General features: G+C 39.5%; 1 protein-coding gene and 1 pseudogene across 1 annotated transcript in view; both read left to right on the top strand.

The window, feature by feature from the left end:
• Positions 1 to 8788, top strand: part of LOC130222333 (gastrula zinc finger protein XlCGF57.1-like) — a 159030-nt gene extending 150242 nt beyond the window's left edge. The window contains exon 3 of the mRNA XM_056454920.1: positions 7345 to 8788. Coding sequence (XP_056310895.1) covers positions 7345 to 8278 — 934 coding nt within the window. The 3' untranslated portion in view covers positions 8279 to 8788. The remainder of the gene's footprint in view (positions 1 to 7344) is intronic.
• LOC130222340 (gastrula zinc finger protein XlCGF57.1-like) overlaps positions 1 to 19785 on the top strand; it is a 410257-nt pseudogene that overhangs the window by 276988 nt on the left and 113484 nt on the right.

A 19785-nucleotide genomic window follows, 5' to 3' on the forward strand; every position in this document is an offset into this window, starting at 1 on the left:
CATGTCTATGGACTTAGGGGAAACCAGAGCACCCGGAGGAAACTCACACAAACTCCACACAGAAATGCCAACTGACCCAGCTGAGGCTCGAACCAGCAACCTTCTTGCTGTGAGGCGATTGCGCGACCCACTGCACCACTGTGACGCCTCACATGTATTATTTGAGATATTAAACTGATATTGGTGAAGAACTATGCTTACAAATGGTTGTTATTTTTAACACGTGTGAAAAGGCACCATTCAGATGGAATGATTGTAATGATTTGGGAAATCAAGCATGTATTGTTATAGACACCTTTGCTTATTTGTCTTAAGAGATGTACGGCAGGTCCTGTTTATGTAATATGCTTTAAGCTATAAAGTTGGTATTGGCATGAACAGCTATACCTGTTAACAGGTTTCTTATATGCAAAATGATCCTATTCAGTTAATAGTCTGGCCTATTAGGCAGCTATTAACATAGATGATTGCACATGATGATGAGCCATTTATTTAAATGAATATGTGACACAAGTATTTAAATTTCATTGTTGCAAACAAGTTACAGGAGTAAGTCCAGTTGTTGTTTTATGAGATGTCCACCACTGTAATTACACCATAGTGAAAAAGAAGTCTGAGAAATGCTGTAGTTGGTGTAGGTGGAGCAGGTTAATCACATTAAAAGTTATGCATTGTGTAGATATGAAAGTGCACTCTTGTCATTGAATTACCCTGTATAAACTGCCTATACAATAATTTTACTTGTGATTTAATTATTTTCTAATTATAAATATATAGATGCATGACAGATTTAATAGTGGACTCCAGAAAGGTAAGACCAAAGCTTGAAATTGCACCATGTGAGTGCATGAGACCAATAAAAGATCAAAACATGAGCTATTTGGAGCAATCGCTCGCTTTAAGCAACGTCTAATCATATTGTTTTATCCCACCTTATCCCACATTGAATCGACTGCATTGATTCCTTTGTCTATTAGACTAGTTTCAATTGGATTTCAGAATGTCACTATGCAGAGGGAGTGCATTTTCCCTCCTTCTCCTGGTAAGGAGATAAAGCTGTATAATAGAATTAGTTATATTTCAGATAATATAAATCAAATATTAGCAACAAAAGACCAATTTCATAATGCTTTTAGTGTAAAAGACTTCAATTTAAAGCAAAAAAGATGCTGGAAAACTGGATCAGATATATGGCACTTTACTCACACCTGATTACCTCTGCAGATTATACACAACATTTTACGGCAACTGGAATGAACACAAATGAGTTTGAAGTTACAGTGTGTCTCATCCATTTGTGGTTAATGTACAAACAATTATCTACAAAGGCCAAAAGTAGCAAAAAAAGTTTGTGACAGTATGTTATCGCTTTACTGTGTTAAAAGGAAAAGGTTTTGTCACAGGGTATCTTATATATGCTTTTGTGTATGTCTATGCATATTTGTATGCACAAACACAAGTAATAATTAGAGGGGAAAACATCTTTGTTACACACAAGGTGAATAAGAGGCATAGAGAGAGCTGAGCTGCTCACACATGTTCTATTCAACTAAAAATCGAAGGAAAGAAAACTAAATTGGCACAGAAACAAGTTACATTTTGATCGTTAAAATCTATAGACACTTTTAGAAAAAAATAATTGACCTGTTAAGAGTGTGTTGACAGTCTTACAGAAACCAGTAATGAGCTGCATGTGCTTTAAGAGAAATAAAAGACTCTAAACTCACATAAAGAACAAGTTCAGTGATAAATAAATGACTAAAACATTGCTAATAGTTAGCTCATGTCAATGTATTGACTGAACTTAACAAATAAAACCTCACTGTGAAGTTTAGAAATTGTTTCTTTTAATGAATGATAATATATCACTGTATCATAGGATAAGACTTACATAACTATTATATAAGTGAAATTATGAATGTGAAATTTCAAATCAAAGTACCTCAATATAAGTGTATCAACATTAACTACAAAATGCAGCAGCTAAAATAAAAAATAAGCTTCCATCAATAGTCCTAAAAAACAGCAACAAATCAAATGATGATGATGGCTAAAGTCAACTTATTTTCCCAATACATCATTATTTCTCTGTAAAACTGGTTTGTAAAGCTGATGAACTTCCCATCCCCCCACAGTAGGTGTCTTGAGTCTTCACTGCTCTCAACTGCTCATTTGCATCTTTATACCAGCATTAATGGGGGCCAATTGAGTCTTATCCAATCACATTCCAGATCCAGTCTCTCAGCAGGGTTGTGTTTATATATTCTGGGTTCCTAACATAATCTTCATTGGCTTATTTAGCTGTAAGATAACAACTTTGGAGGACAAACTACGATTGTAAATTCCTACATTGGGATTATTACCAACAACAACATACAAAGAAAAACCCACTGAGGCCATTTCTCATCCCACTTCTTCATTGAAGACTGAAAAGGTAAGTTGCACATTCTGAATTTACACTCAAATAATATCTGAATGCTAATATTATAATGTATCAAATCTAAACATGTGTGGATGCATTGTTCAACGTTGTATTAAGTTCTTTAGTCATTTTTAAAAGCCTCTTTACAACTATTTAGTTTTTTGTTTGTTTGTTTATTTGGTTATAAATATTGTTTTTATCCTGACAAATGGACTGTAGACCAAATAAGTTTCAACCTATTACATATATAGGTTGGGACCTGGCCAGCAATTTTGGAGAATTTGATGTTTCCCCATTCAAACATACAAAGAGGTGGTAACATCAGTGAATGCAAGTGAATAAGTTAAAGCTATGGATAAAGAAATGCAATCGTTTAAAGAAAATGCGACCTCTTACCAACCTACCAGAAGGCAAAGATCTAGTGGGGGTAAATGGGTTTTTTCAATTTAAATACAAAGTGATGGTCTTACAAATACAAAACAGAAAGCAGATAAAGTAGAAAGTAGAAAACGAGGGAGAAATGTATCAATAAGTCATGACTAAGAGTAAGCGGGGGGGAAAAGCTAAACAAAAAAAGACTTATTTTAGCGTGGTGGTGTGACGTCATAAGGCTGCGCCGCTCTCACACTGTGATTCAACTGGAGAAAGGTTTGTTTTAAACCTTTTACATAGATGTAAACCGACAGATTAAAATTTCAGGTTGTCATTTAATGCTTAATGTACCTGCTGCTGACACTATTATTTTAACCCTTTATACAACGAAGTACTATTTTACTCACAGTAAGGTCTATTGTTTAAATAAGATAGGATAAACTTTACTTGTCCCCGAGAGGAAATTATTGTGCAATAAAGTGCTACAACGTTGCTGTAAGCAGACAATAAAATCAATAAAGCTAACAAAACAATTAAGAACATATCTGAATAAAGTAACAGAAATGTGTGTAATAAGTGTTTTAATGAAGGTTTAATTTAGAGCATAATGTCATTTCCACTCTAAGTATTCATCACTATATATAAGAAATGGAGTTCTAGTTTTAATCAGCTCATTTGTGGCTATTGTTTCTTGCTCAGACTTACCTGATTTCTTTTTGTTAATTACTCTCAATAGAAAGTGTTGAAGAGAAGTTATTTTGTTTCTGTTCATTGTTTTATTTATTTTTTCAACAGGATAAAGTGTCCTGTTTAAAATAAACAAACGCAGAGAAAAACTCCTGCTGAACTGCTGAAGCGACTGTTCTCCACAGTTATAAAGATGGCGTTTATTAAAGAGGAGAATGAAGATGTGAAGATTGAAGAAACATTCACAGTCAAACAGGAAGATCTGCAGGAACAAACAGGTTGGTTTTCATTCTCAAAGACCAACTCAGTCATTTGACCCTCATTCAGATATATTTTAATAATAAGAATGTGATGAGTGTGAGTGTGCTGCCTAGTTCTCCTAAACACACATAAGCACTCATTGAAAGACAGGAATGAGTTTCTTTCCTGTTACTTGTTCTTGGGTCTTTTGTCTTTCATTTTATGTATTATTATTCTCTCATCTTCTCTACCTTCTTATTATTAATGCTTCTTGTTCTCCTACTGTTTTTGTAAAGTGTCCTTAAATACTGGCGCTATATAAAATAAATAAAAACAATAACTTAAAAAAGTTTAACTGAGCTGACGATATTTGACCTACAGTATTCTCATAGAAGATATCTGCTATTACGGTGTTGGCTTAGTACTTTCCATTTGTATACGTCATGTTGATCACAATTCCCTTTTTGTCATCAACCTCTCTATAGGATTAAACTTGTTTCTAGTAGTTGTTACTAGTTCTCACAGATAGTATCTAGAATTACATCATAATTATAATAACTAATTACCAGGGCTATTGTGTTTAAACAGGGTTTCTGTGGGGTCTTAAAATGTCTTAAATTCCAAAATCAAAATTTTAGGCTTTAAAAAGGCTTAAATTTACTGAAATATTGTGTTGTAGGTCTTAAATCTTTTTTAAACAAGTCTTCATTTTCCTTTGTTCATGTTTTGCTACCCAATCTGGCCAAAACCCATACAATCACCAACAATCCATCTTAATAAAACCTTAAACTTTTAATTCAAAAGGGTCAAACTCTATTTATCATTATGGTTTAATTATTTTCCTCACAATAACATTTGTTTAAACGTGCTCCATGTATTTACTGCTGAGGACATCAACCTGGACAGATTGTTGTGCATAGGTTTAGTTTATTATAATTTTAAAACGTTTAAAACATTTTACAGTGTAGAAATAACAATAAATCATAGCAAGAAACATCCTAATACATAGTTACTAAATTGGAACTGAATTGACAGTAACAATTTACAGTTTTACAACTTTTTAGCCAAACATTCTACTCGCTATAACTGCAAAGATCACATGACACTGAAATCAGAATTAAAATATTTTTAAATTGTCCAGTGTGTGATTTAATGAAATATTCCGTTTTCCTTTTGTAATTGTGGTAATAGTATTGACAGTTTACAGTTTAAACATTTGAAATTTAAAATATTGCTTAATTATTATTATTATTATTATTTTTTATATTTTTGATTGTGCAATGATACATGATGGGAAAATAACTCACTAATTCGGACATCAAAAATTGTTGGTAAGTTAATCTTTGAATAAATAAATAAATAAATATTCAAAGTAAATAAATAATTAAAACAAATAATCAAAAATGTAACAATGTAACAATTTTTTTAAAGCTGAAAAAAGGATGGCTTTGGACTCTAAATGTACCTGCAACTATAGAATCACCCATATAGTTCATGGAGAGCAACATGTTTTTGTGGAGTTTACTTGCAAAACTTGGCAAACATCACTTAAGCAAGCAAACACTGAGATAAATATAGTCTGCAATACAAATAATAGTTGTAAAATAAAAGTTAGTTTGCTTTTATTAAAATGACAGAGAACATTTAAAAAGATAAATACATTACATATATATATATATATATATATATATATATATATATATATATATATATATATATATATATATATATATATATATATATATAAATTAAACTAATGCATTAAACTGTTAATGCAGCCAAGGGTAAGGACACTTAAATAAGATAAGTTTAATGTGAGGTAAACTTCATCATTTACTGTTAACCTTAAAGTATTTTAGTATCAACTTAGCTAGGTATTTAAAGCCATCGAAACAGTACATAACGTTGCACAGCCTACGTGAGGTCCAAAAAAGATTAATACATTTACCCAGCACAAACTTAGGCCCCGTTTACACTGTCAGGTCTTGATACAGAATTCTGATTTGTTGCCTATGTAAGATTTTTTTGTCTGTCCGTTTACACGTTCTTTTAATTGTGACCCATATCCAATTCATGTCTTTACACTTGCTGTACAGTTTACGATGCATGCATAAACGCACTCTAGCATCTGTGCCACACTAGCCACGATGGAAGAAAACGTCTTGTTTATACCTCTGAAAAATATGCAAAGCGTAGTATAAGTAGTGAATGGTTGAGTCTAGATTTACCTCCACTCAGTTTACGTAATGGCATGGCCCTGATGTGTGTGTGTGTAGTTGAAGATGTAGCCTTGCCTGTGTGCGCACTGGTGTTGTTGGAGAGAATAAAGTTGTTCTATGTGTAGCCTGCAGTGAGTGTATTAATAGCGATTAAAAAGCAAAAGTTACAACACAAAGTTCGCCCAACTTTAAAATGATTTTGAGGCGGAGGAGGTGGGAAAGGGCCGTCATCGCAGATTTCAATTATGGTTAATAATGCTGTATGATGTCCTCCGCCATTCAGAGGAATGTGTGAGAGAGATCTCAGGTCTGGTGGGAGCAAATTGTGGCGACTGACCACTTTCCTCCATGTTTCCTCTGTTGTTGTTGTTGTTGTTGTTGTTTACTGCGTCGGAATCTCTACACACGCTCTTCCTTCTACATCATTAAACCGCGGAGAAGCACCACATTGTCACAAGTTTAATGATGATCAGAACAGAACGCCTCAATAAATCCGATCTGCCTGTGTACATGACAGTCGTATTGTCACATATCCGTTTTATATCTGATTTATTTCCACATATGAAGGAGACCTGAAACCGATCGCTGAATATCTGAATGCATACGTTTTTTTTCTGTTTACACGGTCATAGAACAGATCCGATCTGTGTCACATATGAGCAAAAAATCGGAATTGGGTCTCATTTAACTGGCAGTGTAAATGGAGCCTTAAACGTAACTTTAACGGTACACAAGCAAGAAGTGCTAAAAGTTAACTGATTTTGTATGTCTGTTTGACAATTTGACATTTGACTCTGTGCGAGTGGGCGTAACCGCCATAACTTGATTTTCAAGACAGCCTCGCCGCAGCCAATCACCAGCGTTTGATCCGGGCACGTTAAGGATGCAGGTTTTCTAGCTCACTGACGTTGACAAGATTATACCCTGGGGTATCGAAATTTGGTACCGAACGAAAATAATTTTTTCGATACTCGATAGTATCGAGACGATTCGGTCGGTGCTTAAAAAGTATTGAACTCGATACCCAGCCCTACCTTTAGAACGTTATAACATCACTGAAAGCAGCATCGAAGCAGTCTCCTTTCAGTCAATCCACCTTATCACTGATATTGTCAGCCTGATCTGGTGTATTAATCAACTATTGTGGGTTCTGGAACTATTGTTATTTTACATTTAATGTGCCTCAATTTCAGTGTGTAGCCAATGTTTCCAGTGTCTTTTCAATTTTTAGCTTTTGAAGAGAGTTTTTAAGACTTAATGAAAACTAAGGTTTTATTTATTTATTTCAGACTTAATTGAAGAGAATGAGGGGAGTAAAGAGGAGAAACATCATGTCAAAATTGAGGAAAAAACTCATTTTCAGACTGATGGTATTTTGAAAAGGAGAGACAAGAATTGTTTCACCTGCACTCAGTGTGGAAAGAGTTTTGGAAGACAAAGCAGTCTTAAAATTCACATGAGGATCCACACTGGAGAGAAACCATTCACATGCACCCAGTGTGGGAAGACTTTCAGCCAAATATCAGCCCTTAGCAAACACCAAAAAATCCACACTGGAGAGAAATCTTTCACATGCACTCAGTGTGGGAAGAGTTTCAGCCAATCATCATCCCTTAATAGTCACATGAGGATTCACACTGGAGAGAAACCATTCACATGCACTCCGTGTGGGAAGAGTTTCATCCGCTCATCATCCCTTGATCTACACATGATGAGCCACACTGGAGAGAAACCCTTCACATGCACTCAGTGTGGGAAGAGTTTTAACAGATCATCACACCTTAATCAACACATGAGAATCCACACTGGAGAGAAACCATTCACATGCACTCAGTGTGGGAAGAGTTTCAATCAACCATCAAACCTTAATCAACACATGAGGATTCACACTGGAGAGAAACCATTCACATGCACTCTGTGTGGGAAGAGTTTCATCCAATCATCATCCTTTAATCTACACATGAGGATTCACACTGGAGAGAAACCCTTCACATGCACTCAGTGTGGGAAGAGTTTCAGCCAATCATCACACCTTAATGAACACATGATGATCCACACTGGAGCAAAACCATTCACATGCACTCAGTGTGGGAGGAGTTTTAAGTACTCATCAAACCTTAATCAACACATGAGGATCCACACTGGAGAGAAACCATTCACATGCAGTCAGTGTGGGAAGAGTTTTAAGTACTCATCAAACCTTAATCAACACATGAGGATCCACACTGGAGAGAAACCATTCAAATGCACTCAGTGTGGGAGAAGTTTTAGCAAATCATCATCCCTTAATCTTCACATGATGAGCCACACTGGAGAGAAATCATTCACCTGCTCCTAAGCCGTGGTCACACTGGACTTTTCTCCCCATAGACTTCCATTCATAAGCACGTGAATGCGTCAGACCGGAAACGCAAGTTCTTGCATCAAGTTTCGCAGTTCACTGCCTTGCAAAGTTCAAACTTTGTGAACTCTGACCTGCGAAATCGCATAACTTGACTGTGTGAGACCAATCGAAGATCAAAACATGACCTCGCTGGACCAAAATGTAAAATATGGACCAATCGCTCACTTTTTTTTAAATGTCTAATCATCTTGTTTAATCCCGCCCCTTTTCGCAGAGCTGTACAACAGAATTTTGCATGCTCAAACTCTAGTGTGACCGCAGATTCAGTGTGAGATGAGTTTCAGCAACTCCTTAGACCTTAAACACATGAAGATCCACACTGCTGTGAAAGAGTATATGTGCTTGAGTGTGAAAAGACTTTTATTACAGCTCCAAAATTGAAACTGCACCAGACAGTTCACACTGGAGAGACAGTACAAGTGTTCACACTGTTACAAGAGGTTTAATCAGTGAACACATCTGAAAACACAAGAGCATTCACACTGGAGAAAAACTGTACAGATCTGATCAGTGTCTACAGAGTTTCGCTCATTCGGCGCAGCTTAAGAAACACATGGACAAAAAGTTGCACACATAACATAAATGCAGCAAAACATTTTCTCATGTGCACAGGATGTTTCATGTCTGAATAATGTTTGAAAAGGCTGAGTGACGGTATACTGTTTTCTAACACTCCTACACTGCAGTAGGTGGGGTTGTAAATGTGTTGCGTTCCTCGCGTTTACAGTAAACACGATGGCGGCTGAGAGAAGAACAGTTTCATAAACATCTGGCAAACAGCACGTCTGCGACTTAAAGTCTCTTTGAAATGTATTGTACAGGTGCGGATACATTTGTACTCCACTCTCTAGTGTATTCATGTAGCTAGTGTTGTTTTAGATTATGTTCTTTGTCTGAATCCCTGAAGGAGAAACAAATCACTGGGAAGACACCGCACATCAAAGAAGGTGGAGCTCCAGGATGGTTAGTTTGCAGTATACCAGGGCCTCAAGTTAAGGAAGCCCATTCAATTGTCCTGTGTTGCATCTTTTATTAGTAACGTTTCTTTATTTTTAGGTTCAAGATTCTTTCTAGTTTACTACAATTACTTTTTTGAGTAGAATATAAACTTGATGAATATTTTCTGATTTAGGCAGAGCGACAGGTATTAAGTTTTACAATATTAATACACTGTGATGATCCCAAGACTCCAGATTGGAGTATGTGGTAAATCCTGATTGGATGCCTGCATTACTCCTCAATAGGTATATAAAAGTTGTTGTGCTAGCTACCCCAGGACGCTGTGGCTACTCAGGAGTCCTCATGTCAAGACCTGCCATCTCATTGACTCTTTAACCTTATGGTATAGTTTTGCATTACTTTTATCATGTAGTTAAAGTGTTGTGATCATATCCTAATTTTTTATCTTAATTATTATCCCTAGACATTTGTTGGTTGCTTTGATTGATTGTTTTATGAGTGACATTTTATAATAAATAATTTGCATTCAGGCTATTTTGTTGGCTCATCTCTCTTTTATGTTGCGACTCAAACAAGCGGGTCATAACACTTTGCAAAATGTGTCCGGTTGTATCCGAGATCTTGTCCTTTCAGTTATGACCATAGGTAAGAGTAGGAACCTAGATTGAGTGGTAAATTGAGAACATTGCCTTTCGCCTCAGCTCCTTCACCACAACAGACAATCACATCAACTGCATTACTGCTGCCGCTGCACTGATCCATCTTTTAATCTCACATTCTATTACTCGTGAAAAAAACGCAGATACTTGAACTCAATTTGGGGTAAGGACTCTCCTCCAAACTGGAGATGGCCACCTTTTTCCAGTCAAGCACCATGGTTTCTGACTTAGAGGTGCTGTTTCTCTCCCTGCCATGTCACACTCAGCAGCAAACTGTCCCACTGCAGGCTGAAGGTCCATGTCTATGAAGCCAAAAGAACAATGTTATCTGCAAATGGCAAAGACAGTCCTAGCCTGCACCTAAAATTCTGTCAGTAAAATTCAGAGAGATCAGCCGCAAAAATAACACATTTACAAAATAAAATGAATAAATAGATGGATGGATAGACATTGTGGTGGTGGAAAGGTGGGCGGGGGGGAAGTAGGATGGCTTGTTCAACTATAAATCAAGATGGAGCTGTCTCAAGAGGGATGGACCAGTGGGCGAGATTGAAGGCATAATAATGAAATAAATGCTCAGGAAGCCCCAACCCTTTTTTTTTATCATCTGGCTAATGCAATGTACTCCTATGCAACCTAGGGTGCTTATTGTTCAAGAGAAATTAAATGGCAAAGTTATCAAACTGTTTTAAATATTGTAAAGAAATTTTTACAGGGATTTCCTGAGGTAGAGAAGTAACTTAAGGAAGGCAATTTATTTTGAGTATGATAGTTTGTTATTTTGAGTACCTCAGAGCAGTGGTTCTCTATTCTGGTGCTTGTGCAAAATGAGTTGACAACCGTCCCGAATTAATTTTAGCTCTTATTACTAATCTTTGAATCAAACCTGAGAAACCACAAAAGCAGAGATTTGGCTTATCTTTAACTGCTTCAGATCAATTTGCACCAGATCAGCAAGAGACAACATTTGTATGAGTTTCCTTCGCTGACTGGCCTCGATGAAATCAGAATCAGAATCAGTTTTATTGCCAAGTGTGCTTCACACACACAAGGAATTTGTTTTGGCTACAGAAGCTTCCAGTGTACATAAAAGTGACAAGTGACAACACAAAATAATAACAAAAACAAAAAAATAAAATAAAATAATAATAAAAAAATGATGAACATTAAACAGATGCGGTTAGTGAAGAAACCTGGATGTTGAGTTGTATGTACAGATTGTTATAAATATACAGGTTATAAGGTGCTGTGTACAAGTGCGAATGTAGAGAGTATTGCATTGTATATTGATATAAGGTGCTGTGTACAAGTGCGTATGAGAAAGTATTGCACATATTTATTGCACAGTAGGGGAATATTTAACTGTTCATAAGGTAGACAGCCTGAGGAAAGAAACTTTTCCTGTGTCTGGCTGTTTTTGTGCTTGGTGCTCTGAAGCGCCGACCAGACGGTAACAGTTCGAACAGGTAGTGTGCTGGGTGTGAGGCGTCCAGAGTGATTTTGCAAGCCCTTTTACTCACTCTGGAAGAGTACAGTTCTTGAAGTGTAGGAAGGGTTGTGCCAGTGATTCGTTCAGCAGTCCGGACTATTCGCTGTAGTCTACGGAGGTCGGTTTTGGCAGCTGAGCCGAACCAGACGGTGATTGAAGTGCAGAGGATGGATTGGATGACAGCTGAGTAGAACTGTACGAGCAGCTCCTGTGGCAGGTTGAACTTCCTCAGCTGATGAAGGAAGTACAGTCTCTGCTGGGCTTTCTTCACAATAGAGTCTATATGAATGTCCCACTTCAGATCCTGAGAGATGGTGGTGCCCAGGAACCTGAATGACTCTACTGCAGCCACAGTGCTGTTCATGATGGTGAGTGGGGGGAGTGCAGGGGGGTTTCCCCTGAAGTCCACTATCATCTCCACTGTTTTGAGCGTGTTCAGCTCCAGGTTGTTGTATCTGCACCATAACGCCAGCCGCTCCACCTCCTGTCTGTATACAGACTCGTCACCGTTCTGGATGAGGCCGATAACAGTAGTGTCGTCTGCAAACTTAATGAGTTTGATGGAGGGGTCTTTTGCAGTGCAGTCGTTGGTGTACAGGGAGAAGAGCAGTGGAGAAAGAACACATCCCTGGGGGGCACCAGTGCTGATGGTGCGGCTGTCGGATGTGATTTTGCCCATTCTGACTAGCTGTTGTCTATCTGTCAGAAAGCTGGTGATCCATTGACAGACAGAGCTAGGAACAGAGAGCTGGGCCAGTTTGTACTCAAGCAGTGATGGGACGATGGTGTTAAAGGCAGAACTGAAGTCCACAAACAGAATCCTTGCGTAGTTCCCTGGTTTGTCCAGATGTTGTAGGGTATAATGCAGTCCCATGTTGACTGCATCATCCACAGAGCGGTTTGCTCTATAGGCGAACTGCAGGGGGTCCAGCAGGGGTCCAGTGATGTCCTTCAGATATGCTAGCACCAGTCTTTCGAATGACTTCATGGCCACAGATGTTAAGGCCACAGGTCTGTAGTCATTGAGTCCTGTGATCTTTGGCTTCTTCGGGATTGGGATGATGGTGGAGCGCTTAAAGCAGGATGGAACTTTGCGCTGTTCCAGTGATCTATTGAAGATATGTGAGAAAATGGGAGCCAGCTGGTCAGCGCAGGTTCTCAGACAGGCTGGTGAGACACCATCTGGCCCTGGTGCTTTCCTTCTCTTCTGTTTACTGAAACACAGCGTTCCTGATTGGTTGGTGACTCGGCTTCATTGACGTCCTTGGGATTCACTCGCTTGTGAGTGGAAGTTGTCCTGGGTTACCGGGGTGACAGACTCTGCTAAGAGTCGGTTTGCAGAAGTTTTTTGCGGTTTCATCGATTTCTAAACTTTAAGAGGTGCATGGAAAATTCTTTGTGACCCGATTGCGTGCAGTGTCCGAGAGCAAGGCAAGAGGGGGCAGAGAACAGTAGTGACCATGAGCAAGCTAATGCGAAAAGCAAAGTTTTACTGTTGCGTAAGGTTTTTAAGTGATCTGGTTTGGCCCATCCCAATGGCGCTGTCTTCCAATGAGCAGTTGCCATGGATGGGAGGCCCACGCCCCGTACCATTATGCTCAGTGTAAGTCATTAACAGACTGCTTGGTAATTTCATGTGGTAAAATATCTTGTACGTTTGTTACAATCTTACATCAAATGTTACAAGACAACTAATGTTTCTGATACTAGTTCTTCATTTACACCAATGTATTGCAAATAAATTGCAATATATTGCTCTCATCTACAATTATTAGTTAGCCAATCAGATTAATCCAAACTCACCATAAGAAGCTTAGCAAAAAGTCACTCCCTTATCTTTGTTTTCCGAAGAAAGCTCTTGACAGGACTGCTCCAGCTTCTTCACAAGCTTCTAAAATTCAACATCTCTCTACAACCCATCAACAATTCCATTACCGTCATCTGACTACGAAAAAACCAACAACAACAGCAGCAGCAATACAACAACAGCGGAAATAACAAAACAGCAGCATCAAAGCTACTCTCACATCATCAACAGCAACATGGACAGGAATGAAATCTCAGCTCTCCCAGAAACACCAGCCCCGGCTCAACAACACCATGCTCAGCCTGGAAGCCGACTCAATACCGAGGCTCCAATAAGAGGCCGAAGGCCCATCCGCTCTACTTCAGCAAGGACCCAACGCCGCATGCAATCTCCATCTCCTGTCACTCCAAATCGCCACCCACATTCTCCAGCTTCTTCATACGCCTCCGCAAGATCATCATCCCTCACTTCCTCACTTGGCCTCCAGCTCCACATTTCAGTGAAAACTCCAGCCCTACTCTTCCAGCCATCCCTTCCACCCTTAACCCTCCTCAATTCTCTCTCCCTTCCTACCTCCCTCACTCCAGCCCAGCTTATTTCTGCCCAGTCCTTCCTCTCCTTACTCATTTTCCCTCTTCCAGTATCCCCACCTTTTTCTCCTCTACATCCGTTCACCAAGCACGCCACCTCCATTACGAACCCTCCCCAACATTCTACTCTTCCTACTCACATTTCTTTCGCACTGCCCCCTTCACCCTAACCACAGCCACGCCCCTTCCCATTCCGCATTGTGATGGCCAGTGTGGTGGCCACACATTAAGAGTGAGGCATGCACGCACACACACACAGTGCATTATACACATTCATTTAAGATTGTTTATTGGTTAAGTTAAATTGAGTTATTGTTTATACATTTCGTTTCTTTCATATTTGGTTTAGATAAGACACATACACGTTTCTGTTTCTCTATATTTTTCTTTATTGTTCACAGTACATTCACTACTATTTTGGGTGCACACAAAATTAGTTATCTCTACTGTGTGTTTTGTTAATTTAGTTTTCTTTGAGTTTAAGTTACCGTGCTGCAGTGCCAATGAGGAATGGAGTTTCCGGGTGTGGTCTGACATACTAAAGGGCCGTCATGCCACCAATTGCCATCTTTTGGTTCCGCCTGCCGATACCATTGGCTTAATGGCTTGGAGGGAGAGCTGATGTTTAGTTTAAGTTTATTAATGATTTGCGATATTTGTTTCTTCAGATTTATGTTTAGTTTTGCTTTTTATTTAGATTTTTTTTACTATTTTTTATATTTGTAATTAGATATTTGGCTTAGTTTTTTGTTGTAAATTGTCTGTTTTTGTCTCCCCCTTCTTGTTTATTGTGGACTAGTCCCTCTTGTATAAATGGGCTCTGTCTTGTCATTTCGAGGAGTTCTGTTTTTGGTTTAGACATGGTTTGTTTGGTTTGAACTCAGTTTTGTTTATTTGTTTAGTTTATTGATTTTTCAATTGTTTCATTTATTTATTTTTTGAACTTTTGTGAAAACTTTTTTGGACTTTATTAAAAATAATTATTTGGAAAATCTTCTTTTTGTATGCCCCTTACTACGTGCTGACTCGGTCCCTCACACGCATAATGCTCCAGTACTGGAACCACCCCCGATCTCCAACGCCGTCAAGAACCTCATCCTATCAGGTGCTGACATAGACCTTTCTACACTCCTTTCACCCATAGCACCTCCCTCGGCAGAACGACAGGTGGATTGCGGCGAATTCATTGTTACACTTAAATCAACCGCTAGCTCCCAACCCGCACACTTTCATTAGCTGAATTTCATGTAGCATTTGCACGTTCTACAGAAACCATCTGTTCAGTCTTTCCCCATAGGAGGCCATCCCCTACAGGGGAACACATTGTTACACGTACCACGTACCATTTTCTGCAAAATGCGCTATTTGCGCTACTCAGTGGAATCAGTGTCTCTACTGGGGGGCCATGGATACTGATCTTCACAACAGAGTTTTCAAAGGATACCGTATTCTTTCCTGCGCGGTCTGCCATTCAAATCTGCACACGACCACTTCCTGTCCCTTCATAATCCCCTCCTCCGACAAAGAACTACAACCCCAAGATCCACCAGCTATATACCCCGCCCCTCTACCTCTGATATCCCCGCTCTATTTCCTCCTCCCTCTTCTCAAAACCCTCCCTCCTCTCTGTCTTGCAATAACTTTAATATAGCAAGATGCTTTCGCTACCCCTGCAAATTTCTCCATATCTGCAATTACTTTTTAAATGTCTGGGTAAAAAACAAAACTTTTCTCATATTTTCTTTTGAGTAAGCCTGGCAACACCTTAGCAAGCAACTAGCAACACCTTAGCAACCACCTAGCAATGCCTTAGCAACAACATAGCAATGCCTTAGGAACCACTTAGCAACCACCTAGAAACACCTTAGTAACAGCCTAGCAACAACTTAGCAACCACCTAGCAACACCTTAGCAACCAACTAGCATCATCTTAGCAACCACCTTAGCTACCACCTAGCAACGCCTTAGCAACCGCTTCGCAACACCTTACCAACAACCTAGCAACACCTTAGGAACCACTTAGCAACCACCTAGCAACACTTTAGCAATGCCTTAGCAACTGCCTAGCAACCACCTAGAAACACCCTAGTAAGCGCATAGCAACAACTTAGCAACCACCTAAGCAATCACCTTGCAACGCCTTAGCAACCACCTAGCAACAGCTTAGCAACCACCTAGAAACACCTTAGCAACTGCCTAGCAACACCTTAGCAACCGCCTAGTAACGCCTTAGCAACCACATAGCAACGCCTTAGCAACAACCTAGCAATGCCTTAGGAACCACTTAGCAACCACCTAGAAACACCTTAGCAACCGCCTAGCAACACCTTAGCAACCGCCTAGCAACACCTTAACAACTGCCTAGCAACACCTTAGCAACCGCATAGCTACACCTTAGCAACTTGCTTGAACTGACCCGATCTAATTCTGTTTATATGAAATGAGCCTAGCAGGTTTGAGCTAACAGAACTTTTGCTATGACAACAAACTCTCAGATGAGTTTTGAAGAGCTAAACGATCCAAAATCAAATTGTCAATATCCAAATCTAGCTAACTGAGTAATCCACGTACGAAGAACGGATCCCAGGATGAGATGAACAGTGGTCAGAATGGAAATATCGGACAGTTTTAAAACTTTAAGCACTGTGGAAAAAGAGGAACTAAATAATACTGGTCAAGCTGAAGGAATGGCAAAGGGGTGAAGAAACAAGGATGGAAAATGTGGAGAAGAACAAAGTGGAAAGAGGATTTTTAAGAAGAACAACTTTAAAGGTAAAACCAAATGTGTTAATAGCAAAGAAAAAAGTCTGAACAAAGAGCAGAGCTAAATATGTCTGTAAATCTTTGTCTCTTTTAACGGAAGGGGTTGTTGGTTAAGAGCACTAAATAAAGATGTGTAGGTTTTTAATTTCATTTTTATTTCTTTTAATGGTTTTAAATTGTGTATCTTTTAATTAAAGGGGACTGATGGGAAAAGATACATTTGAGAAAATAAGAGAAATGTAAAAACAAGGAAGTGATACAAGAAACAAACTGGAAAGAACATGCAATGGACGATTTGAAAAAGATGTGGCAAGAGGATATTATATCTAATAATGGTGATGGTAAATTAATTTAATAAGGAAAGTTTTTTTAATAAGGAAAGATGTTTTTAACTTTAAAAGAATTAGGAATAATTAGGGTTGGTATCGTTTGGTTTTTTTTCGAAACCGGTGCTAAATTGATACTTTTAAAACGGTACCGGTGCCAAAACGGTGCCTGAACCGATACTTTTTAGCCACAAAACTATGGTGGATGATTCTAAAAAATCTATTTGACAAAATCTTTTAAAAAATTATTTTAATAGAACAATATAATTTAAGTTTAAAGTAAACATCAATTCATATTTTATATATTTAAATTACATTAATATATTTCCTTTGATCATTTGTTGGTTAGCATGAATTTAAGTTCTGTTTCATTCCTCCTGACCGCCAGAGATAGTGTTTACACAGTGGATAATTGCAGCGCCAGCTGGATAGGCCGAGGAACAATATACCAACAAAGTCACATGGTGACGCGAGTTGAGCTGAGGTATATAATCCACTACAGCTCTGCGCCCTGCCTCTTTTTGCTTCTCGCCTTTGGATTTTGGTCATTGAACTATTTCTGTCGTCGAGTGCAGCTCTTTGGTAGGAGCAGCAAGATTTTCTCGTCCTCCTGAGCTGTGACGATTTTTTAACGTCTTTGGACTATGGTTGGTCTTTGTGCAATTACTGATCTAGGATTGTTCACTCTATTATATTGTGAACTGTCTAAGTTTTTCTTCATTATCTTACATTCGGCTGTAATATATGTGTCAATTGTCTCGCGGTACTATCCAGGGGTGAGACGCTGTATTTTTTGTAAGCATCTGAGTTATAAGCATGGTACTATCCGGAGATTGAACACAGTGACACTCACTTTTATGTCCGAGGTAATCATCTCATGGTACTATCTGGAGGTTTTACACCAAACTGCGTTTAGTGTTTATGTGACAATTACCTCGCGGTGCTAACCCGAGGCTACTTTTTCTACCGCTACTAATACTCGGTGTGTGTGTGTTTTTTTTTTTTTCTCTCTTTCGTGGCTGTTATTGGGCATACGCTCCGCTCTGTCCAGCAGTCCTAACCGTGGACGATTATCAATATATTTTTGCTAGTGTTCATTTTTCTTGTTTTCTGTTTCTCTCTGTGCATCCAGAGATCCAGATTTCGATCTACGGTTAGGGTGATTTTTCGCGCGTTATATCGTTAACGTTAGCCAACAGTACTAGCCGTGGTATTTGGTTGGTCAGTTCGATGCCTTCTCATGGCTAATCACGCTATTTCCACGGCTTTTCCGATGACTTGCAATCTCTGTCCTAACGAGCTTCTCCCAGATGATGGACACGATATCTTCCCATCCTGTCTCGGCGTTCAACATCTGAAAGACGCGCTAACTGATCCGTGCCCGCATTGTAGTTTACTGCCCCTGTCAGAGAGACAGATGCGTTTGGCTGGGCTGAGCCACAATCAGGATGCTGTTGCGTTACCAGCGGGTCTAGCGTTGCTGAAAGAGGGGGAAAAAGTCGCGCTTTGGTGGCTTCTGGAGCTACTCGTCATAAGAAACCTAGCCTAAACAGTAGTCACACGGCTGGATACCTGTTACAAAATCTTCAACCAGCGGATCCAGTATCTGACATCTCTGCTGCTTGGCCCTTTGCTGAGAAAGCTCATTCTCATTCCTCTAGCAAGAAACCACCATTTGCCTCTTTAGGTGGCCACAGTCCCCTCTTCGACGTTATGTTGACATGTGATTCTGACTCTCATCTCAGGAGCAATGTCAGGCTGACGTTCCTGAGCCTGATGACCAACTAGTAAGACATACTGGGACTGTTGGATCCGAGAATGGCTCTCATCATTCTTCTGACAATGCCCCACACAAAGATGATGATGCATTGGAAGTCCTTAGGATGGCAGTGGCCTTGATGATGGCCCTGCTCATCCTTTTCAATCTAATGTGTTTTTCCGCAGACCTCTATCTGTGGATACATTTGTTATGCCAGCATGCAAGGATTTCATTGCAGAATTTTCAAATGCTCTTAAGGGGGCAGGCATGGCCAAAAGACAATCCAAGACTGCTCGCACTCTGGCCTCTATGGCTCAGGCAAAGTCTATTGGTGTGAGGAATGTCCCTGAAGTTGAACAGCCAGTTGCGGCGCTTGTAGTGTCACCAGATGAAGCAATGAGGGGAAATGTCCGATGCCCTAGCGGTCAGTGTGGCCTACAGATTCCCTTCTGAAGAAGGCTTACAAGTCAGCTTCCTACATTATTATTGCTATGGGGCATGTGACTCGAGAACTGGGGTCCCTCACAGCAACACTATTAAATGCTAGAAGGCAAGTATGGCTCACTCAGGCTAAATTGTCAAAGGACTGTAAAAAGACACTGAGGGACCTTCCTATTGTCCCAGGACATCTTTTTGGGCCAGATGTATCAGAGGTGTTGGAAAAACGTGCTAAATTGTCTACGGCTTCACAGCAACTAATACAAGCACAACGGCCTCCAATTTTCACCAAGGCATTATACCTCTGTACAACCACATTTCCGTCATGGGGCCCCCGGCCGACCCCAGGGCCAACAGAGGTTCCAGGGTCCGGATGACGCACAAATACGTCACTCCCGTGCCAAACCTACTCCCCCAAGTTTTCGGGTCTAATTCCAACTGTCGTGACAGACCCGCACGTTCTGCAGCTCTCTCCAGAGAGATATGTTCCTTGTTGGAAAAGGGAGCAATAGAAGCAGTTCATCCTCTGGTTCAGAAAGAGGGTTTTTACTCGACTTATTTTCTGGTTCTGAAGCGGGATGGAGGTTTTCATCCAATATTGGATTTAATAAGGTTGAACAGATTTCTGAGAAGACTTACCTTTCGCATGT

The sequence above is a fragment of the Danio aesculapii genome, chromosome 4 (genome assembly GCF_903798145.1).
Source record: "Danio aesculapii chromosome 4, fDanAes4.1, whole genome shotgun sequence".
Classification (NCBI taxonomy): Eukaryota; Metazoa; Chordata; class Actinopteri; order Cypriniformes; family Danionidae; genus Danio; species Danio aesculapii.